Here is a 22,777-nt window from a genome sequence, read left to right as displayed (position 1 = left end):
CTCATTAGTAACAATAATAATTGTGTTTTGTAATTTGACTGGTCAGGCGAAGCAGATGTCAGTACGGGCTCAATGAAACTTTGAAGGGGATGTTAAATAATCGAACCCAGAGATTAATCAGTAATAAGAATAAATGTTAGCTACAGCTCTATATATAATTTTTACCCTTATCAATATGACTCCAGGGAGTGGGTGTTAAAAGTGTTGAACTTTTTCCCAAATCCCAATAGTTGAACTGAGTGAATCTGCCGATACTGATTATAGATCTAATACCTGTGCTCTCATGCCTCTCCTCTCCTCTGGGATCATTTCAAGTCAAGTAACATGAAGCCAGGGATTTCTGTGGTGCTAATGAACGTCATGAATGTAAAGTGGAAATATTAATTAATAGAATTTTATAATCTGTATAGAAGAAACTGTATTTAATATGAGTCAGTCTCGCCTGGCCAATACCCGATCCTCTAGAAGAAGTCAGAATCAGAACCGATCCTGATCCGCAGAGCATCCCTGATACCCCCTGGTTGATTTGAGAGTATTTTTCACAGTTTATACCAACAACCTGAAGGTTAAACAAGTCCACAAATCGGACACGGAGGGTGTCCCATCAGTTGAAGAAACTCAGAATTGAATTTCATATTGTCAAAGCATCTGACTGTTTTTTTGTGTCACAGAATAACAGTGTGGAAAGCAACAAAGTTTTATCAACCTCGTCTTGTCTCAAAACACTATAAATGGGAAGCCGGGTGACTGAATGTAGAGGAGAGGTGAGAATGAGATGTGACTGAGCCCGGCTGATACTGGCCTCTGTCATCAGTCCCGCTGTTCGAACGTGTCAGAAGTTACAGATTGTTTTAGCTGAAACTATCTTGTCCTCAACAAACTGGGCTTTGACGGTGGATTTGTAATAATGTGAAACGTGGCATTGAGAGTCATTTGTTGAGAAAGCGATTACAGCAGCGCGTCGCACCAGGTGACACTCAGTATATTTGGACGTTGTGACTAATGGGCTGTTGAGTCAAATCACCTTTTTAAAACCAGGGATTGTTCAGAAGGCACTGCGGTTGTAAGTGTGTTTACAGAGCGATAGAAATTTGCTTGTGAATTACAGCAGCAGCTGCTGTTGCCATGGTGACCTGAACTTAATCACCCCAGAGGAGTCCAATAGTTCATCTTTGAGCTTCATAACAGACACATGGAGTCAGAAAGAAATGGAGAATAGTAAAAGGTTAACTGAGCCAGGAGGAGGAGGACGGATAATGAAGATGGGAAGGTTCTGGGACACAGGAGGTGAGGAGAGGACAGGGATCAAAGAAAGGTAGAGAGGGAAGGGGGTGGAGGAGACAGAAGCAGAGGGAGGAAGAGGAGAGAGAGGTAAAGAGTGGGTGGGATGGAGGATGAGCTCCAAATATGTGGTGTCAGCGGTATCGGGCCGAGCAGCAAAGCATGACTCGACAAAAAACTTCCAAACTGTGCTGGACTGAATGAGGACCGGAGGATTGACACAGGGTGTGTATTGATGTGCTCAGAAACAGCTGCTGCGTGCTCGTGCTGCTGCTCTGTTTGGGTGTTGTTGGCCTCAAACTGTCAGTGCACCTAAGAAAATCACACTTTCTCTGTATTCCCCTCTCAATTTTTTTTTTTCCGTCTCCCTCTTTATAGCATCTATTTTTACTGCTCTCATTGAACTTGCTGAATTCATTATTCTGCTCACTGCTGTGATCGCAGTGCAGCAGAAGAATTTGCCCCTTCATTTTTTATTTATTTATTTTATTTTTGCCTTTTCCTTTATTTCCCCCTCCATCTGGCTGAATGCTGAATGCCTCGATCATCCAGAGTTCACAGAAAACCTCTCTCGCCATGTAATTAATTCACTCTGACAAATAGCACAAGTGTAGAAGTGTCAGTTAACAACACCCAGTAATTGCTGCACTGCAGAAATGGGGTGAGTGGGCGACAGGGAGAGGAACTGATTAATTTATTTATATATATATTTTTATATATTTCCTTTTTGCCTGTGTCTGTATTTGCCAACATGTCAGCAACAGACCCATGTTATTTATGTGGACATGTAAAGGTGAGTTTTGCTTAATGTAATGCCACAAGTCTGTAAACCCAAACCAAAAGTACAGGCTTTTTCACAGTTAGCTGGATCAAATAAGATAAAGAAAAGCAGCAAATCCTCCGAATGAGGAGCTGAAACTTGGGAAAGTTTGAAATGTATTTATTTACGACTAATCTATTTAATTGGCTAATCATTGCAGCTCTAAACAGGATAATTTTAGCCCAATAACATGTTGATGAGGATTAGCTGAGCCTTGTTTGAAGAACAGCCGTTATTGGAAATCCTCACAAAGATAAAACGGGATAAGAGGTTATCTCAGCTGCTCTGTGTCGCACCAGTGTCATGTAGATGAAACAATATCAATAAACCTGAAGATTTCAGACCTAGTGTTACACATCAGTAAAGTATTTAACTTCATATTCACTGATATCGACGTGTAATTTATCTTCTGCTAGTGTTTGCAGTGTTTCCCCCCCTTCAACAATTTTCCATTGGATTTGGCATCACTCTAATAGTGTTCGCTATCAGGACACTGCTTGATGCTCTGCCAAGTACAGACTCACTCATGCACAGTCCCCATTCAGAAGTGATGTCATTAAATTTCTACGACCACGGCCTCAAGAACCAATTGGTATTCATGCGAGTCCTCGGGTCAGTATTATTCTATTCAGAATCGGGATAATTCATGAAGGAGAACAGTGGTTTTGTCTCTCGAGTAGCCTCTCGTCTCATCCTTCAAGCCAGGCCAGTATCTTTCTTACCACCTGTTGCTAGGTAACAACCAGGAGATGTATCCCATGGTGTTTTTTTTGTTTTTTTTTCAAAGGATGCAATCAGGGCAGCTGCCCCGAGCAGGAAAAGGACAAGCTGATAGGAATCTCATTGTCTGTGCATCTCCACTGCACTGACTTTGACATTCAAGCAATGTGGGTCTGTCTGTGTGGAGACAGACAGACGGACAGTGGAAATGTTTAGACGCCTGCAGCTCTGGCTGTGGTGCCAGGAACTGAATGGCATGTCAGGCACTTGATGCAAGTAGGACTCTGGGTACACAGGGCTTCTCTCCTGCTCTGTGGCATGCTCTTCCCGCCCACTAGCGGGCCGCTGATATCCCGGTAACAGTCTTATGTTTCATCTCTCGGGCTGTGCAGCACCTTCGTACTGGAGGACCAGCTCTGCAGCTGCAAGGGCTGGGTTCACATGTCGGCTGGAGAGAGGTGGGAGGTGGAATCCTTTGGGTAGGATGCGGGAATTTTACCTCCAAAGCAGAATCCTGGATTGGAGGTTTACTCTGAATTACCATGGACCACTGCTTTAGAGGGTGTGCAAAATACATTTTATAGGCTAAAAAATGGATTCACAGTGAAACATTATTGATACCTGGGTACTTAAGCTCAGATTTCACCACTTCAAACCAAAAAGTCCTTTGAGTCTGAATCAAAAACTCTCAGCAAATACTTTCCACAGAGCGTCGTCTCCTCACGACATTCCCTGATTAAACAAAGTCTGCCTGTTTTACTTTACTAACATCCTGTCACTAGTTGCCAGTCTGTGAATTTGGCCGAGTGTTTGCTCACCATATTTGTTCAAACATGTCGTCTAATGGGCTGAAGTGGAGCAGAGCAGGCAAGATGCTGAACGAGTCGTTTATTGAGCAGATGTTGTGCTGTTGATTTGGCAAATAAGAGTCGGCTCCGCTTTTCAATTCGATCCTCTGCATCCCCGTGGTTTCATTAATCCTCATTTTGAAAGAGTGCAGTCTTCATTTTGTGTATGCATTCTGAAGGGTCAAGAAAATGTTAATGTAATGATAAGATGATGATAAGCAGCTGAGATAATAAATCAAACTTATGATTCTAAACACAATTTCTACCCCTTTGGTTTTCAGTAACTTCATTTCCAAACCGGAGTAGCAGTTTTTGTAAACTAGGTTGGCTAGTTTGTGACGTTCTTCCTTCCCCTTAGATTTCCTGATGTTGGCATGATGTCAACACGCCTGCAGCTGACTCTAGAACAGAGAGATGGCTGGTGATTACTTCTTTAAACATCAGACTGACCTACGTCATTGAGATCATTGAGATTGTAAAGAGCTTCATGCCTTGAATACCAGAGCTGAGCTGAAGCAATGTCACAGTTGCGTCACTGCTGATGTTAAAGAAATAAGCCACATTTGTATCTTCTATGTTCATGGAGTTAAAAACTTGTGTTTTGTGAATGAGTTCATAAAGATGATCCAAAACCTGTGAGCTTCATTAGGCAGATTTTAGTGACATGTACCAGTATAACTACACTAAAGTTAAAGTATCACTTGTATAGAAACAAATGCCGTTTGTATCTTGATGGAAATGTTGAGCAATGTTTTCCTTCTCACTGCGAGAGATTGTGTGTTTCTAGGAAGCTAATGTGACTGCTAAATTATTGATGGTGGTTCATTTTAGAGACACATGGATGCAAAGTAACATACGGCACAAGGAAGTTTCTGCATGTACAAGCACAGTTGCACTCACTCACCTTCTAATTGACTCTCTCTGAGTCTTTCTGCAGCTGACGGTAGCTAAACAAGCAATCTCAGGGATATGTTATAGACCATGTAGATTTTTGGGTTCACAGAGGATTTTGTTTTGTTCCACATCGTGATGTGTGCTCTGTGTTGAGGTGCAGCCCTCTGCTCTGTGGTTTTCAGCCCTTTGCCCATTATCACACTCTGATCCAACATAACCATCGTTGTATTGATTTCCTCTTGTTTGCATCCAGAGCCAGGTGATCTCTCAAGATTTATCGATTCCTGCTTGCTCTAACAGGCAGCTCTTTGTTTCCACTTGTGGAGTTGGTGAAATTGCTGCCTGCATTGTTAACGCCATCCGTCAGCGCAGATGCACCTGAAGCATCTACCTCTCAATCCTGAAGCAAGTACAGACTGCTCTTAACCTCCTTCCCTGCCATCCCGTGGCGCATCCCTGATTTAAGTCTAAATCCTGGTTAATGTGTGGCATTGTGCACGGCAGCGTGTCTAAGACGCCTCAAGCTCTGTTAAAACGGCAACTTTTAGGGATGAGAGTGAGCAGGGTGACTTGGCATTTGCTGCATTGAGTACTGCTCTGACACAGCAACTCAAAAGGGGTAAGAGGTTGCGGCTGCCAGCATGGCACACTGCGAATCATTTGCTGCTCATTTGTTGTTGGTTGTCATGTGATACAGCAGGCGAGCAGACTGGGAGGCAACCACTAGCCCTACAACTCCTCCCCAGAGAGCCCCAGAGAGAGGGAACCAATGCTTTTGCGTATAATTAGGCTGCAAATTGACTCCAGTTTATGAAACAAATTAGCACATTAAAACGTCGCTGGTGAAGTCATTAAGGCAGTGCAGACAGGCGCTGTGAGTTCTTGGGACTGTTTTGGCCCGTCCAGTGCCTCTGCCAGGTGTCTCTCTCTCCCTCTCTCTCCACATTCATGTATTTCCACAGCTATCGATGACAGATGGCCCCGAGATGTGATATAATGGTTTTTACCACATTACTGTGGCCGCAGTGACCTGACCCTCAAGAATGATATTAAAGTCCTTCCGTCATGGGGAGGACACGTGTTTATCTATACAACTTCTGCTAATAGTGTTCACACATTGCTGTGAATGTTCACATTACCCTGAATGTGCCTTAAATATGCCCCACTTCATTATATGTTGAGCTAGTTTTTATAGGAGGGGAACAGCACTGGGCCCGTGACGGAGCCCTGGGGAACACCAAATGGAAATGTCAAAGATGATCAATGGTCAATGGTCAATACTGTATAAATGGCCGGAGGAAAGCAAACGAACTCAACAAATGGATCTTAATCGTGCTAGGACAAGAAAATCTAGAACCACATTTCGCCTTTAGTTGATAGTGTTTGTGGGTGTTATTGGTCGGGTCAAGATGAATGAAAACTTGCTTTTTGCCCCGTAAAGGGGGGGTGGGGTGGGGCAGAAGGTGTGGGAGAGGCTTTGGGATCGGGTGGCAGGACAGATGAGAAGCTGCTCTCCATATCAGAGCTGCAGTGGGTCATAATCTTGATGAACACGATCCTCTGTTTTCAGTCTTGCCTGTGAGACATGTTTTTTTTTTTTTTTGTTGTTTTTTGTTTTTTCTCCTTGTCAGAACAACAATCAATATTGTGGAAGATGGAAAGGGTTCATAAACTGGCAGGTGGGTGGACAGCAAGATGTGCTCGCCACAGTACCGTGTTTCTGCATGGTTGCAATGTAACCTTGGACTCTTGCGTTATCCTCGCCCCTGCACAGCTCATTTCAAAGGGCCTGATTTGCACTTTACACAAGAAATGTTAACACTTAAGGGCCGGTCGATCATCTTCGCAGTCCTCAAATGAGCGAACACAACCAGCAGCAAAGACTTGAGTCAGTATTTGGTGTCAAAAATGAGAACTTGCGACTTCACTTGGACTCAACTATAAACATTAGACTTGATTTGAAAGCAATAATATGAAGAATAAAAATAGAACAATGGCATCAGGTCAACCAAAGACCAAGTTAAATGTTTAAATATATTATAATTGATATTTGCCATATCAATTTAAATGGTGATAACAATGTCAATGTTGTGTTTACATCTTGTTTCTGCAGCCCTCAAGTGGCCAAAAAAAATTAGTTATTGCAAGTGTAGGACTAAGATTTGGCTGGCTGCCTCAGCATCACGCTCAAAGAAGCACATTGATTTCACCTTTCAGTCTCGGCTTATTCCTTGCGGTATTTAATGAGAACACAAAGGTCCTGCAGCACACATCTTAAACGCATATATTACTCATCATATTCTTGGAGGATTATAAAAGTCTCCCTGGCTCGGTGAGACGTTACTGTCTGAAAGGCTGGAATGCGATGCCACCGACATACCGAACGCCAAGCCCTGAAACTAAATTTTCCGTCACTGTAAACCTTATTAGTCTGCTCATATCGATTTTTTTCAATTGAGTTGTGTACAGTGATAGCCCAGAGCCAGACGTAAGAAGACCCTCCTATTTCATTAGTTTGCTTTGATGATCCTTTCCCCTCAATCCTCGATCACTCCCCTAAGAAACACTATAGACAGTTTTTACCTTAGAATAAAGCAGAACACTTCGTCCCTTGTTCAAATTTTGTGCTTTAATTTACCTTTTTTCTTCTAGAGTTTTCTTGGCACCCAGCAAGATCTGCAAGATTCATATTTTTAAAACGAATTAGTATTAAATCAGTGTTTTTAAAACAGTTCCTGGATAGTTTCTAGCTCCGTCTGTGAGGGTTTTTTGCTCGGGAGCAGTGTTGAAATGCGTAGTGTCACAGGCTAGTTGAATCTGTTTTTTGTTTTTTTTCTGCGAGGCTCGGAGGGAGGCTAAGACATGGATGGATTGAAGACAGGGTGAAGACAAGTGGAGATGAACCCTTTTTCTCCTTAATATGCTAAGAGCCCCGGGGTTTAGTCATGTCTGTCGTTCTACACAGCTTCCCATGAGACTCCTCGCATTTCTGACTTCTCCCTAGGCTTAGCATTTTATCCTTTTAGTATGGGGCCTTGTCTTTTTGACGGACAGGAAAGAGAAGCTGCCTGGTATCTGGAAAAATAAGTTATCTGCATCCTCCACCATATATAGACTTGCGCTAACGCCAATAGTTGACAGAGCCGGAGGAGTTTTGGTCATTGTAATATCTTTTGGAAAAACAGATTTTTTTTCTTTTTCTCCCTCTTTTGTCAGAAAACCGGCTCACATCCTATTATTCGACTAATTTAAACAGTGCATGTGAGGAAATGGAGGTCAGCGCTGAGAGTGCAACTGTTAATTGCTTCTGTCTGACACACTTTGGCAAACCTTCCTTAGCTACAGTAAATTTTCCGGCCTGTTCGCTTCCGATTGGTGATGTTCGGTTTACTCAGCCAACATGAACAAGAAACTACCTTTTGAGATGCTCAAGATCATGGAAGATGACGGGTTGAGTTTCTCAAAACGCAAGTACTTTGCAAGTTTCTGTGCATGTATGAAGGTTTTTGTTTGTTCGTAAAGATGCAGAACCTCTTCACTCGCAACGAAAGCTCGGATATGCTGGAAATGAACTGGTTTGTGAGACTATTTGGCCCAACAGCGTCTGAAATACCACATTCAACCCCCTCTAAGACTGCCATCATAGGGGTAATTGAATTAAATGCAGCTTGAGAGAGAAACGCTATCTGCATCCACACACCTTGTGGCTTCGTGAAGTGAACAGGATTCAGGTTTTCAAAGTGTCTGTTTTGGAATCATCTTCAGAAAGGTGTCGGATGTGGGTTTCAGACACCCTTCAGTGATTCAACGAGCACTTTGTTTGAACTATACTGACCCCTTATGAGTCTAGAGTCTACAGCAGTCAAACATGTCATGCTACACCTCCTGAAAGTGTGAAGAGCATGGCCATCGTTAGCTGTGTCCGCTTGAGACCTGACATATATGAGGACCTCCTCCTAAAGACCAGGAAGAGTTGACATTTTGGTTTCATAAATTTTTTACACGGTGCAAAAAAAAGAACACTTTCCAGTTGCTTTCCTCACCGGTTTCTCACAGCTTTTGTGCCTCTTCCACTTTTTTTTTTTTTTTTTTTTACTTGTTCTTTCTCTCACCGTCAATCGCTTAGGTCCAGGGGAAAGGTCTGTAGAAAGGGGCCGTGAATAGAGCGGAGCCCAGTTAGAGGGCAGTGAGTGAGAAGAGAGGCTGTTTAAATGGCATCTCGGGTTGCTGGGCTGAAAGGAAAGTGCCATTAGTGTTGGGTTTCTGTGAAAGTCCACAGAGCGGATGCTTCAAGCACTCTTGATGGAAGATTTATTGCTCTTGGGGTCTTAAAGATGGCAGTGCCCAGTGCAGAGAGAGGACAAATGGTGACCACATGTAGAGGCCAAGTTAACCAAGGCGAAGTCACCGAGGAGAACTGACTATCGATGACCTTGATCGTTGTTTGTTCTAGGACATGACTTTGTTACTAAATACAAGATGTACGACCAAAACACTTGTGGTTACACAGCAGGAAAGGCTGTGGTGATGTTCTCCGCTAACAAGAGCATTGAGGAAATGCAAACTGGTGGACTATTGTCTTCCTGTACAAGGCAGTTTGCTCATTGATGCCCGTGGGCCGGAGAAGGGTGCAGTGGTAAATGCGAGCGATGGAAGGCTGGCACAAGACCACTTATCATCCAAAGGGCCTTTTTACAAAAACAACCCCACAATCCCACAATGCCATTCTCTGCCTGTGTCCACAACAAAGAGCCCTCTGAAGCCCACATTCTACAGCCTCATTCAACCCCTCTGACCCTGATGCACTTTCTGCTTTGTGGGTCTTTCTCTAGTTTAACTTTGGCTGAAGAGAGCTGATTATATTCGCTGGTTAACAGTCATGCTACTATATTTATGCAAGGTGGTAGTAGTGGAATGAGAGTGTACACTGGAAAGTTCAAATTTTATCTCTCAAGTGTGCAGTAAGTGAGAGGCCTGCGTGTAGTAAATCAGAGGTATTTCAAAAGCAGTTTCGTACAACCGACTGTTGCAGATCAGAGTGAAGTGAGCAGCTGGGAAGGAAATGAGAAACTCCTCTTTGCTTGGAGCTGCACTCACCGCAGAGCAAAAGTTTACAGGCAAAAGGGCTGAAGATTCTGGCTATTAGTGACTCAGTATTTGTGTCTCATGACTCTAAAGTCTTGAATTACTTTACGGATTAAACGTACGTTTCCACAACCTCAGTTTGTAAAATTACCGTGCAGAATATTGCACTTAACTTTAACAGATATTTCTTGACTTTTAAATATTTGTACTTATAAATAGTTAGCAGGTAACAAGACAAGAGTTAAGTAAAATGACAATGAATATGAACTGAATAAATGTGTTTCAAGCTGGTCTACGTTAACAGCATTGATTACCGTGTACATACAATATTGACATGATTGAAAAAAAAAAAATCAATCTGCAACATTTTGCACATGGACCACATCTAAAAATTGCTGCTATTGAGTAAATGCATCTTAACGCCCCTTATTGGTGAGGTTTATGAAATCCTGTGGAAACGGCGCTACCACAACAGCTACAAAACACTATAGAAAACTGTTAAAGGATCATTTTGATGCAGGTTTTGTCACACTGACGAGATGAACCTGCATTTGTGCACATTTGCACTGTGCAGCAGCTATTGGTACTGACACGTATTAAATCATAACCCAGTTTATTGTGACAGTCGCATGTTTCAAACACTACGGTAACCTTATGGGAGCTGAGAGTACTTTCCCTAAAGCTTGTAAAAGAGCACAGCGTATCGCGGTTAAGAGTTCCACCTCAGTCAGACCAACTCTTCTCGTTTCAGCCGTGAGGAGTTTGTTCTCTGCTGTTTCTAGTGTTGAATCGCAGAAGTGGTTTTTTTGTCTCAACGACACCTTCAAACCTCATAATGACAATCACAGTAGTAAAGTGATGAGCAGCAGCGACGGTTTGTTCACGTTTTGGGGAGTTTGGTGTTCCAGAGAGTGAGGTGTTCATCGACCGGGTTTATCCCCAAAAGGCCTCGGCTCTTCTTTTTGACTGACAGTGTCACACTGCACTTTGACCTGGCGAGTCCCTGGCAGGCACTGTATGTGACACCACACCACAAGGTGTATAAGAAGAGTTCACATTCGCTCTTAGGATAAACTTCCTCAACACACCACCCACAAGATTTCACAGCTTATGGGCCACTGCCAAAATCTGGGGTGGTTTGTTTTCGTTGCCAAGCTCCACACCCTCAAGAGGAAGTTGAACTGAGGTCATCAAATGACATCATCAGCAGCTCTGTGAATCACACAGTGAAGAGGGAACAGTTTGTGCAATAAAACACATCAAGATTTGGTATTTTTGGAAAGATTTTTGTGAGAAAGCTGCACACAGAATCTCCTCTCCTACTGCAGCTCTGTGCACACTGTAGGTCTCCGTTACTGCCAGCTGTTTGCCTCGAGCACAGGGAGGGGATACGCTATTATTTTTGCATTACGTAATAACAGCAGTGCTACACTATCATGCAGGAAATATTGAACACACCCACCCCCCCCCACCCCCAGTCAGAGAATGGTTCTGGGTTATGACTTTACATACTGTACATCAGGACTTGTGCCTAAAATGGGCAGCGTGGTGTATTGGAGAGAGGAACAGCATAACAAAGCAGAGGGACTGATGGGGATAAAGAACATGAATATAAACAGCTGTTTGAAGCTGTTTAATTCAACGTCTGTCCTCTTCAGTAGGAGTGCTCTGCTTTACTAGGACAGCTCATACACACACAGCAGCAATTTCATAACAGAGTGAGCGTGCACTTTGATGCCAATCCCCTCACTTCCCCTCTCATTCACCCTCTTTCTCTTCCTCTCCTGCCATCTCTTACCATCTACGTGTAAAATGTCTTTGTGCACGGCTGCCACACTGCCAGAAATGTCAGCCACGCCGGAGGAAAAGCAGCACCAGCTCTTTTGCGACTCCCGATTGGAACCGCACAGAGAAACGCGTGACGCAATATGACATCTGACTGCCTCCCCCCCCCCGGCTTTGGTCGGCGTCACCATGCAACACAGTGCACAGTGGGTTCATGTAAAGTCGTGCAGGCACTGTGATGCAGCCGCTCGGCAGGGTGCACCGCAGTGTCAGGCGGGCAAGGGCTGAGCGAGACATGAGCTGGTAAATCTAGACGAGGGTTCACTTAATCCCCCTCCATGTTGGAATGTGTGCAGTCCTCGGTGAGCAAACAGCAGTGTAAACAGGTGGAATAATAATATCACACAGGCAGGGCTTTGTGTTGGGTTACACGATTTACATTTGTGAATTGAATATGTAGTGCATGAGTGCACAGTATGTCACACACTTGTCATCACTTAGGCAGTTGTAAAGAGCGGTTTAGCTTCTGAAGAATGAACTGCTGGTGCTCAAACATTTCTTTTATCAAGAAAAATGCCACAGAAACATTTGCTGCTTTTTAAAAAAATTTTATGGTACTACAAATTGAATATCTTGTTGGTTCTGGCCTGTCGATTGTATAAAAAAAAAAAAAAAAAAAAAAAAAAGTAGTTTGAAGATGTCGCCTTGAGCTCAGTAAAAATGTGATTTCATTCTTTACTGTTTTCTGAAATTGTGGAGATGAACAACTAATTGGAATCACTGTTCGCTGCCAAACCCTGGCACACAGATGTTGTGCTTTTCCCTTCAAATTCCACTGAACAGAAGGACAAATATTCAGTCTTGTATTACAGTACATGTTTGTTATGTACACACTGTATACAGCAGGTAGTGCATTCCTCAATGAGGAGAGCAGCTCTCTGGGATTATTCAATGGTGTGTGTGTGTGTGTGTGTGGGTCATTTATCAGGAAACGCGCCTCAGCTTCATTCATGGCCCTGACACAGGTCCGCAGCCGCAACACTGATGGACTACATGGTGCAACCCAACCCGCATGTCACACCTACAGCATACCTGGCCAAAGTAGCCTTCATATAAAAGTGCAAATATTGACACAGTCCTATTTCCTTTCAGTGGAGTAAATAATACGGTGGCTAATTAGCCAGAAGTCGGGTCGTTTATTGACTTATTGTCTTTGCTATGAGGCCGAGGCAACCTTAGACTTTGATTGGAAGTGTGTTTCCCTCGTCTTTGCCAAGAGACCAGAGGAAACCTACAGAGCTTCCACACGGGGGTTTTCAGTGGCTACTAATATGTGTGTTAGTCGTATTGTGCGTCTATATGAATTTGAGATTTTGCTGTAGTGTTTACACAGTGATTGTTCGCTGTTTTTATATTAGGACATTTTCAGGCTGCGTTATGACGATATTGGCTTTTCATGATTGTTGCATCACTGTTATTTATGTAGTGGTTTGATTTAGCAGATATTTAATTTTCTGGGTCGGGTTATTGTTTCTATAGATGGATTGTACAGGAAATCAGAACATATATGAATACCATAATATATAGACTGTAAGAGATTATTTTATCCTCATACCCACCTCAAGCTGCTACTGCTGTGTTAGTGCTGCAACAAGTGATTATCCTCATCATCAGTCGATTGATTTCACTTCAGCAGTAAATCTAAAATGTCAAATTAAACAAACGACCATCAGCCCTTAATTGATTTTTTAAAAATTATTTCTGACCAACAATAAAAAAAAAATATATATATAAAAAATTTTTTAAAGATGTTAAAAAAAGATTTATTAAAAATTAAGAAAATTAAGAAAATCCCAACATGAAGGGAGGAAAATATTTGAGCTCTACCACCAGGTTTTATCGGCTGTCAGCGCCGAGGTTTTGTGGTCAAAGTGTCCCAGGAGGGGAAGGTCACGCAGCCTCATCACCGTGAAGCGTCTCTGGTAAGACACAGTAGCAGAGGCGTTACACTGCTTTCTCGTGATGTCTGTGTTTAACGGGATTGTTTTCAAAAAATGAAACGGGACCTGCAGCACGCATCATAAACATCTGGTGGCGATATCAAAACTTCACGTGACACATGGAGGATTATTCAAAGTATCACGTTTGCTATCTTTGCTGACTTGACATCATTTGCATTCCTTGTGCATTCCTGATATTTCAGAGTTTAGCTTCCGACACCTGAGTCAGTTTTTATAGTCGATCTGCAGCCGGCCTCCAGCTCTCCTGCTAGATGGGCACGGTTATAAGTGGCATTTAAGTTGTGCCGCTTTATTTATTCTCTTGTTGTTCTTGAATGCAGCTGTTTTATTTTTTTTTAATTTTTTTTCCTGTCTGCAGCTTTTCGACCGCGTGAGGGAGGACAACCCCGACTTCCACCAGAAAATCATCCCCATCAGCAGCGAGCTGATGCAGCCGGGCCTGGCCATCAGCCCGGAGGATGTGGAGAAGCTCACCGGCTGCATCAACATCGTCTTCCACTGCGCCGCCACCATACGCTTCGACGAGCCGCTCAAGTGAGGATCACAACACGCTCACCTTCTCTTCACCATCCTCTCGTACATTAACACAAAGCATACTCTGCCTGCACGCTTTAGCTCTTCTAAAAAACATTCGAAAACCAGCTTCTTATTTATTTTTTTTTGTGGATTTCACTGAACCAGAGATTTCACCAAAGACAACTTCACGTTATTGTTGGGTAAATGTTCCTCCTTCTTGCAGGAGCTTCCTGTTGTGAGACGTCACTCCAGAGGAAACGTTGCACTGTTTTATTGATCTAAAGCAAAGAGGAAGCAGAGCAGCAGGATGAGGATGTGGAGAAGTCAGCTGCAGTACAACAATAGATAATTCTGTCTGTATTCAGTGAGGCACAGATATTGAAATTAGAAGGTAATAATGAGACAAATGGGGGGTTTTAACTAAGAATATCTCCTCATGGTTCCCAGAGGATGAGCTCTGAAGACTTTACCTGCAGCTCCACCATCAGGTCGACACTTGCTTTGACAGATTTGTCTTAACATTTGAGTCTTAATACTTTGGTTTATGATCAAAAACCTGCAAAATAATAATTCCCATCAGCCTCAGATGTACTTAGTGTTCGGTGCTAATTAACTTATGATAAACTAAGATTGTATACATTGGCATTTTGACACGGTCACAGTGAGCATATTGCTATTCTAGCTTTTTGCATTTAGCTCAAAGCTTCACTGCGTCTGTTTACGTCCTCAGTGACATCACAGACTGAGCACACTGTGCATGCGTCCGTTTCTCTAGCGACCCTGAAGGGCACAAAAAACCATCCTCAACAGCAGCATGTTCCTTTCTCGTTTCATTAACGGCACAGAGGAACTCATAAATAATGGTCCATTACTGTGACAGTGGCCGTCTGCTGATCCCAGGTCTGCTTTGATCCTCTGTCATCAGCTTGTCGTGCCACCTCAGCTTCACCTGCTGTAGGATAATGAAGCTACAGCAGGAGATTTCGATGAGGCAAATCGCAGCTTCACTTTTTCAATTAGCCGAGCCGCGGTTGTGAGCGCTGGTCTGAGGTCTGTATGTCAGAGCGCTGCGCTGACACTGAGCTGATGGAGAGTAGGAAAACTATCTGTTTACACTGTGTTTAAAACTATATACAAGCACACAGACATGTGTTCCACTGAGACAAAGAAGTCTCAGTGGAACACATGTCCCTTAAAACAACATTTAGATCATAATGGTGGGAGCTAAATAAAATATTTTTTTAACAGTTGAACAAATAAATAAAATGAGCAGGGTTTTGTTGGGGGCTCATCAGACTCCTAGGTTGGTGAACCAGGTGAATTCATTACCTCAGAAGCACTGAAGTCCAAGCTAGGACCACGCATCAGGCCTGTATAAAGATGTTTTATTTATAGAGACACTCAGACACTTCAGACGAACTGTTCAAAAAAAAAAACTCAAAAGACACAGAAAGTTCAAGGCAGCAGAGGGGATTCATTCAAACATTAAAAACGGCTCTAAAAAGATCATTTTTGAATAAATTCTTAAGATAAATCGAATTATTTCCAATATGAGTAAAAGAGGAAGAGTGCTACTGCTTTAGAACCAGTTTTTATCCAGTTTCCTGACTGCCCCTTCAGGAATGTGACAATAAAAGGAAGCTGTTTTGATCATTCGCATCTAATAAACAAAGGAAAGTGGATTTGGAGTTTGTCGACCAGCAAGTGGAGAAACTGTGGAGCAGAAAATGTCGAGTGCAGCATGTTGGATTTTATCTGATATGTTATATACATGTATTTGTTAAAAAAAAAAACACGTTGAGGTCTTTTTGGAGGCGGGACATTTATTAGATTTGAGTGACAGCTCAGTTTGGATTCTCTCTCTCTCTCTTCCTTCCATCTTTCTCTCTGAGCGACCTTTACCTCCTCCTCTTTTTCTTTCCCTCCACCCTTCTCCATGGAGCTTTCACGCCCCTGTTCACTCTTTTCTGGCGCTTCCCTCCCTCTCTTGTCATCTGTGGGAGCCATTACTCTGGTGTAGCGGCCGCAGCCTTGTGAGCAGAGCGGAGGCATAAATCACACGACTCGGGCGTCTCTGTTTAAGGTTGGAGACTGTTCATGCTGACAACCTCAGCTGCTCTTTATCGTCCGCAGGTCTTTATTCACACTTAAAGGATCATTCCTGTTTATTCAAACATGGATATTATTTTGATAGGTTTGGCTCTGGTTTCTAACTTTAATATTTACATTTAACTCAGTGAAGTAATCCCTCAAATCTCAGTCCATCGGGGCAGGAAACACCAACAGTCAGACGATCAGACCGGTTTTAAAGAAACCCATAGGTCAGGTCAAATTAGACCTGGACTAACTTTGATTAATGTAACCGATAATTTGTCAGTTAAGTGTTTTGCTGTTTTGTCTGTAAAATGTCACCAAGTGATGAATCGTTTTGTTTAACTAATTGTTTCAGCTCTACATGAAATTATTACCCAAACCTTTCATTGTAAACGTCCCTCTACCACCTACTGTACCTGCTGTGGTGGTGTATGTGTTAAATGCATTGAGGGATATTAATTATGTTTTCTATTAATCTTTTTGAAAAGTGAAAGCGCTTTTTTTCTGTCCAATCTAGAGTCTAAAACCCAGAAATATTCAGTTTTACTATCACATGAGACACAGGAAAGCAGCAAATCATTGCAGTGTGGGAATACTGAAATAAATACTAAAAATGAATTATCAGAATAGCTGCGGATTAATCATCTAATCGCTTCAGCTCTGATTATCAGCGTCGCGGGTGTGACCACATCCAGTTTCTTTTTCCTCCAGATAAAGATGTTGATCAGCCGTCGCTGACTTCTTTTGGCTTGTGAGCCTTTTTTAAAAGGAAGTAAAGTGAACTTGTCACAAGGGTCAAAGAGCGATTTTATCTTCTGATATTGTTATTCTGGATAAAGTTTTCTAGACATTAAAAGGTAAAACTATCAGTATTTTACAAACAATAGCAAAGATAAGTTTGTGGAAAAAGATCTATTTAGAGACGCCAGATTTAGAACTACTGGTTTAGATGTGAGGTTATAAAATGCCAACACCATCTGATGTCTGACTTTGTCGTAGTAATCAATTTAATGAGTTATAATAAAAGTGTGATCTAAGGAACCTTCAGATCAGAGCCGTGCAGCTCTTCGCTTGTTACATCTGAATCGTCGTAACGGCGCAAACAGATGGGTGATGAGTCAGCTGCAGGAAGGGCCACAGCGGTGCGTCCATCTTTTCCTGACTGTCCTTCTGGTGTGACACCCAGCATATGGTCCCAGAAGGTGGCGGGAAGATGACACGCCCACACACAGAGCGTATCCTCTAATAACCACCTTCACACACAACCCCCCCCCCCATCGACACAACTGCTTGTTCCTCACCGCCGCTAACAAGCTGGCACCACCTGACAACATCTGATTCATGCCAGCGGAGCCATCACCCACAGCACCACCAACACACACCGTCCATCTCCCGCTCCCTCTGCCTCTTTTTCTGTCACACACACACACACACACACACACACACACACACACACACACACACACACACTACCTCACGAGCACCGCCTACACACAGAGCCACAGAGGCAGTATGTCTTGCAGTGTCTGGTTAAACTGACCCTCGGTTTTTCTTGCTGTCGCCTCGGGCAGAGTGGGCAGTGTATGGTGCTGCTCTGCTCCTGCTGCAGAGTTGATACAGGTCCAGGTTCAGTGTGTGTGTGTGTGTGTGTGTGTGTCTCTGTGTGTGTGTGTGTGTGTGTGTGTGTGTGTGAGAGAGACCCACAGGAGGTGTTTGAAGCATTTAGGGCTGAACAATCAGTTTTCTTTCTCAGGTTGCCTTTTTTTCTTCTCCTCATTCCTTTCTGGAAAAGATTTTCCGATGATAAACGTCGCCTTTGTCGTCAGAAATTTTCTCGGGAGGAGTTGGTATAAACCTGCTTCCTGTTGGTTTTTTTTTTTTTTTTACTGTAGTTATTCCCAATACTCATCAATCTCGTTTTTTACTTCAGGTTGTAGTTGTGTTTTTTTTTCGTTGTGTCTCCTCATGTTTTTGTTTTATGAATCATGTGACTTGTCTGCTGTGACACTGCAATTTCCCATTTGGATTATCTTTATTAATCAATAACTGAACTGATTAATCATTGAGATCATCAGAGATATTTCTCTGGCTGCGGTAGTGACTTGTGTGTTGTGTGGTGGTCGTTCAGTGTAATATGAGTAAATCATCACACATACATGGAAAACATTGTACAACATATTTAAGCAATATTCTACTTTATTATTTGTCATGAAAATAAGAACTAATTTGGACTAATTATCTGTCATTTATCAATCAAACATCCTCTGGTTCCTGTTTCATAAAGACAAAGGATTTGCTGCTTTTTGCTGTTTTTATATCCTCGTGAATAAAATGTCTTTTGGTTTTGGAGAAATTTGAAAATGTCACCAAGAGACTGTGGAATTTTTCAGCATTTTATAAACATGACTTTTAATCTGTTTTTTTGTTGCTCAACTGTCTCTCACACACCTGCAGGATTTGTTTTCATTCCTGCCCCCTGTGGTTATGCACATTTCATCACATGGTGTCATGCGGTCTTGTCATTTATTGATGTAATTTATGGTGAAATTAGAAACGCTCGGATTGATTTGCTAATGGAAATCCGGCAGAATCATCACGTCAGTGGCTTGTATAGGTCAGAATCACAAATATGGCATCAACAGTTTTATAATCTGAACAATAGAAGACGAAAGAAATCCACCAAAAAAGAAAAACTTCAGGAGGAGGAAAGGAATCTTCTTCCAGGATGTAAATGAGAGAGTGCAGAGGAATGAGCAGAAGCTGTGATTTCAGAACGGTTAACTCTGCAGCGCTGAGTGTTTGCTGAAGTGCCTGTCGCTGGGTGAGTGGTAGTATCAGCTGAAAACAGTAGAAATAATGATGAGACTAAAACATTTACAAGAAGAACAGATGTTTACTCGTTTTTTTTTTTCTCTCTCTCTCTCTCCCGCGTTCTGTCTCGTCCTCTCTCTCTCTCTCTCTCTCTCTCCTCTGTGTTTCCGTCCCTTCCTGTTGCTCTGCTCCGGCTTATAATCATGTTGTGCAAATTCCTACTAGTCTGCAAATTCTGATTTGAATGAAACACTCAGTCGTCAGCAAACACAAACGTTCTTGCATGCAAATGTTCAAACTGGGATATTAGCAGTCTGACAAATGCACACGCACGCACACACACACACACACACACACACACACACGCACACACACACCCACCCTCAAAGCCTTTTTTCCCTACCCACACAATTAATCTGAAGCGCGCGCACACACCCTTTCCTCCCCCACCCACACACACTGTTTAACTGTGTGTCTCCCTGCTCTCTCTCCGGCAGACACGCCCTGCAGCTGAATGTAATCGCCACGCAGCAGCTCCTCAGCCTGGCCCAGCAGATGCACCACCTCGAGGCCTTCATTCACATCTCCACCGCCTATGCAAACTGCAACCGCAAGCACATCGATGAGGTCATCTACCCGCCGCCCGTCGAGCCCAAGAAGCTCATCGAGTCTCTTGAGTGAGTGGATGAAGGGCTGGGTTTTTTTTTTTTTGGTTTTTTTTTTTTGTGCCTCGAGGACACGGACTCGTTCTCCAGTTCAGCTAGATTCACACCGTGTCGAGCAAAGTGTCTCTGAAGGCTGATAATGTGCTTAAAAAGTTAATATGACACACCTGAAAAGCCAAGTTGTATCTGCTTTTTCACAACTGATACTAAAACAGAGTTTGGGAAATAGAATATATATTTTCATCTGTCAGTGTTTAAAGTTGTAAAAACATGAGCAATGTTTCCTAAAAGGATCCGTCATGATAAAATATATTTAAAAAGACCAAAGAGGAGAATCTCACCTGCTTTTCAGTTACAACTTCTAATCCTTGACACTTTTAGTTCTTGATGCTACCGACACGTTTCAAGTTTCATATCCAGCCCCGGTTCCAAATCACTGCCCACATCTTCGATTTGTTCAGTGATTCACACAGAAGAAACGGAGTAGAATAAATGATGTGACATGAAATGAGAATAGCAAGAGATCAGAAACTACTCTCCAGAAAATAAAATACCGGTTGTACACGTGGGACGTGTATGTGTGATGTATTGAATCCAGGTTTGGTTTGTTGAATTAAGAATGAAGTGGAGGTTTATGGAGAGGTGGTGTGTCTATAAAGTTTTTATCACTGTACAACCACCTGAAAGCAGCTTTTCATCGCTGTCAGACAGAGCAAATGTAAGGCAGAGGATATATCTGCGTTAACGGTCAAATACTTCTCTTTCATGGCTTATTTATTATTTATCATTTACATTACATTTATTAAAATGATTATTTTGTATCTGTATCTGGCACTTTCTGGTGCACTAGAAGATAATAGACTGAAACTGCTATTTAGGAAGCGCTCAGGATAAACACTTCTGCACACAGTACACCCTGTGTGTGATAATTATTAATGATAATGATCCAAAAATGTGTAAACAATCAGTAACACATGTAATGTATTCACTTCTCTGACTGCGTATCGGCTTTCTGTCGCCAGGTGGATGGATGACGGCATCGTGCGAGACATCACACCGCGGCTCATCGGCGACCGGCCCAACACCTACACCTACACCAAAGCCCTGGCCGAGTACGTGGTGCAGCAGGAGCAGGACAAGCTCAACATCGGCATCATCAGACCCTCTATAGTGGGAGCCAGCTGGCAGGAGCCTTTCTCCGTGAGTCCACACAACATTTTCCTCACACAGCGTGAAACCACTTGTAATGAGTATAGTCATAGGTGATTAACAGCAGAAAAGACTCTCACTCTGACCTCAGTGTGGTCTGAACAGTGGTTATTCTGGCTCCTTCTCTCTGTGGTGAATGTTAAACATGTTAAACACTCAGGAATGACCCGCTCACCATTTCTAGATCCCCTCACCCCACAGCGCGTCCCCCTGTGACAGTAAAACGAATGGAAATAAGATATTGATCGATGTAATCCTGCACGAGTCAATACCGCTCCCCTGTGGGCTTTATCTTAAGTGGCCCAGGATTAAAGCAAATTGGTTAATATCTCGGCTGAAGACCCTTGTGATCCGACCGAGCCGTCTTCAATCCACCCAAACAGCTGTTGGGACGGAGCGGTGACGACGGCAGAAATAAGACGGCGAGGACGGAGGCGCGCTGACGAACTGAACGTCACAGGAAGCGTGGGAAGTCCAGAGAAGTTCAAGTGGAGGCTGCTCACATGGAGAGAGGACTTAATAATGAAAGCTGAAAGTTGCATGACTTCCGTGATTAAGCAGCTTTCAGTCTAGTTGCTGCAGGCGTCTCCAACATTTGCATTTCACTGAGTCAGGGATTTAAGTCTCACACTGTGGGACACTTTAAACCTGTCTTTAAGTATCAGCCGCTGTTTCGTCGCGTTCATTTAGAGGTGATCAGTGTTTTTTGTCACTGCTTGTTGGGTAAAGGCCCGATATATAACTTTTCATCCCTACAAATTACACTTATTTTCACATATAATGAAAAAGCTTAAGTTGTCGAAGAAAAGCGAGCATATTTCAAAATATAGATGTTTCACTAATTTTACAAAATTTCTGATGTAAACAAAACATGAATAACTTCAGAGCAGAGGTTTTAAACAGTGCGGAGTTGAAGGGGGATGCCAAACTTTTGCTCATTCCAGCTTTTCAAATGTCAGGATTTGCTTTTTCTCTGCTTTCATATCATTGTAAAATAAATTTGCGCTGCAAATAATCATTATTTTCTTTATAAATTAATCTGGTTCTAGTGTTTTTCCGATGAATCATCTATAAAATGTAAGAATTGTGGGGGGTCTTTTATGCCTTTCTTAGATAGCATCAGTGGAGGCGGACAGGAAATGCAGGGAGGGAGAGAGTCGGGGACTGACATGCAGGAAATGGTCCGGCTGGCTTTATAAGTCGAACCGGGGACTCGTTGCTCAGGGCATTTGAGACCACATGGTATGCGCCCACTTACTAGATTTTTCTTGAGCTTTCAAAGGCATCTCTTGGTCTTTCTCAGTCTGAGCAAAGTGCATCTGCTGCTGATGAAGACTATGAGGTTGAAAGCTCCAGAAAAACCTTTTAAGAAGACATTGAGTGTTTTTCTTTTTTCTTTTTTTCTTCATCCTCTCTCGCTGCCGAGATGATGTAGCAGAAAAACACAGGAAAGTTTATCTGGTGTCAGGAAATGTAGGCCTTGTGTTTGCGCACTGGGACTGTGACGGCGGTTCCTGGCTCTGTGCTCAACCTTCAGTTGTAAGCTCGGCCTGGCAGCGACTCTTCAAAAGGCCTCACTCACGCTTGGCCCTGCAATTGCCTTGGCAGCTCGTGCCAGTAGGCGCTGTGGGGGAGGGGGTGGGGGAGGTGCAGTTTATCTATGTTTGTGTTAATGCGTGGTGTGTTTACAACCACGATATACGCATCAGTTCTGTCTCTGTGTCTTTTGACATCTTCTGTTTAACCGTCACATATGACTCAAAATGTAAATTGCGAGATGCGCTTCCCTCCTCAGCCTGGCATGAAGCCATCAGCAGATTGTGCTGCTGAAAACACCTCCAGCCTCAGTGGCCTGTTCATCTCGTGCACTCTATCTGAACCAGAGCTTATTATTAGACTGGAGACAAGAATCAGCCTTGACCACATAATGGGTCTCCAGTCCCTCGCGCTGGGAGCTGCAGCAGTCTATAACCAGTGGTTCCATCCATTTTTAATGGAGTGTAATTGAAGTCGACAATCACTGCTGCC

General features: G+C 42.9%; 1 protein-coding gene across 1 annotated transcript in view; it reads left to right on the top strand.

The window, feature by feature from the left end:
* Positions 1-22,777, top strand: part of LOC111660034 (fatty acyl-CoA reductase 1) — a 52,763-nt gene that overhangs the window by 21,368 nt on the left and 8,618 nt on the right. The window contains exons 3-5 of the mRNA XM_023413154.2: positions 13,813-13,988; positions 19,373-19,552; positions 20,563-20,740. Coding sequence (XP_023268922.1) covers positions 13,813-13,988; positions 19,373-19,552; positions 20,563-20,740 — 534 coding nt within the window. The remainder of the gene's footprint in view (positions 1-13,812; positions 13,989-19,372; positions 19,553-20,562; positions 20,741-22,777) is intronic.

The sequence above is a fragment of the Seriola lalandi genome, unplaced genomic scaffold, assembly GCF_002814215.2.
Source record: "Seriola lalandi dorsalis isolate HSWRI2012SDOR001 ecotype SW California unplaced genomic scaffold, Sedor1 jcf7180002054504, whole genome shotgun sequence".
NCBI lineage: Eukaryota > Metazoa > Chordata > Actinopteri > Carangiformes > Carangidae > Seriola > Seriola lalandi.
This window is presented reverse-complemented; position numbering and strand designations above follow the sequence as displayed.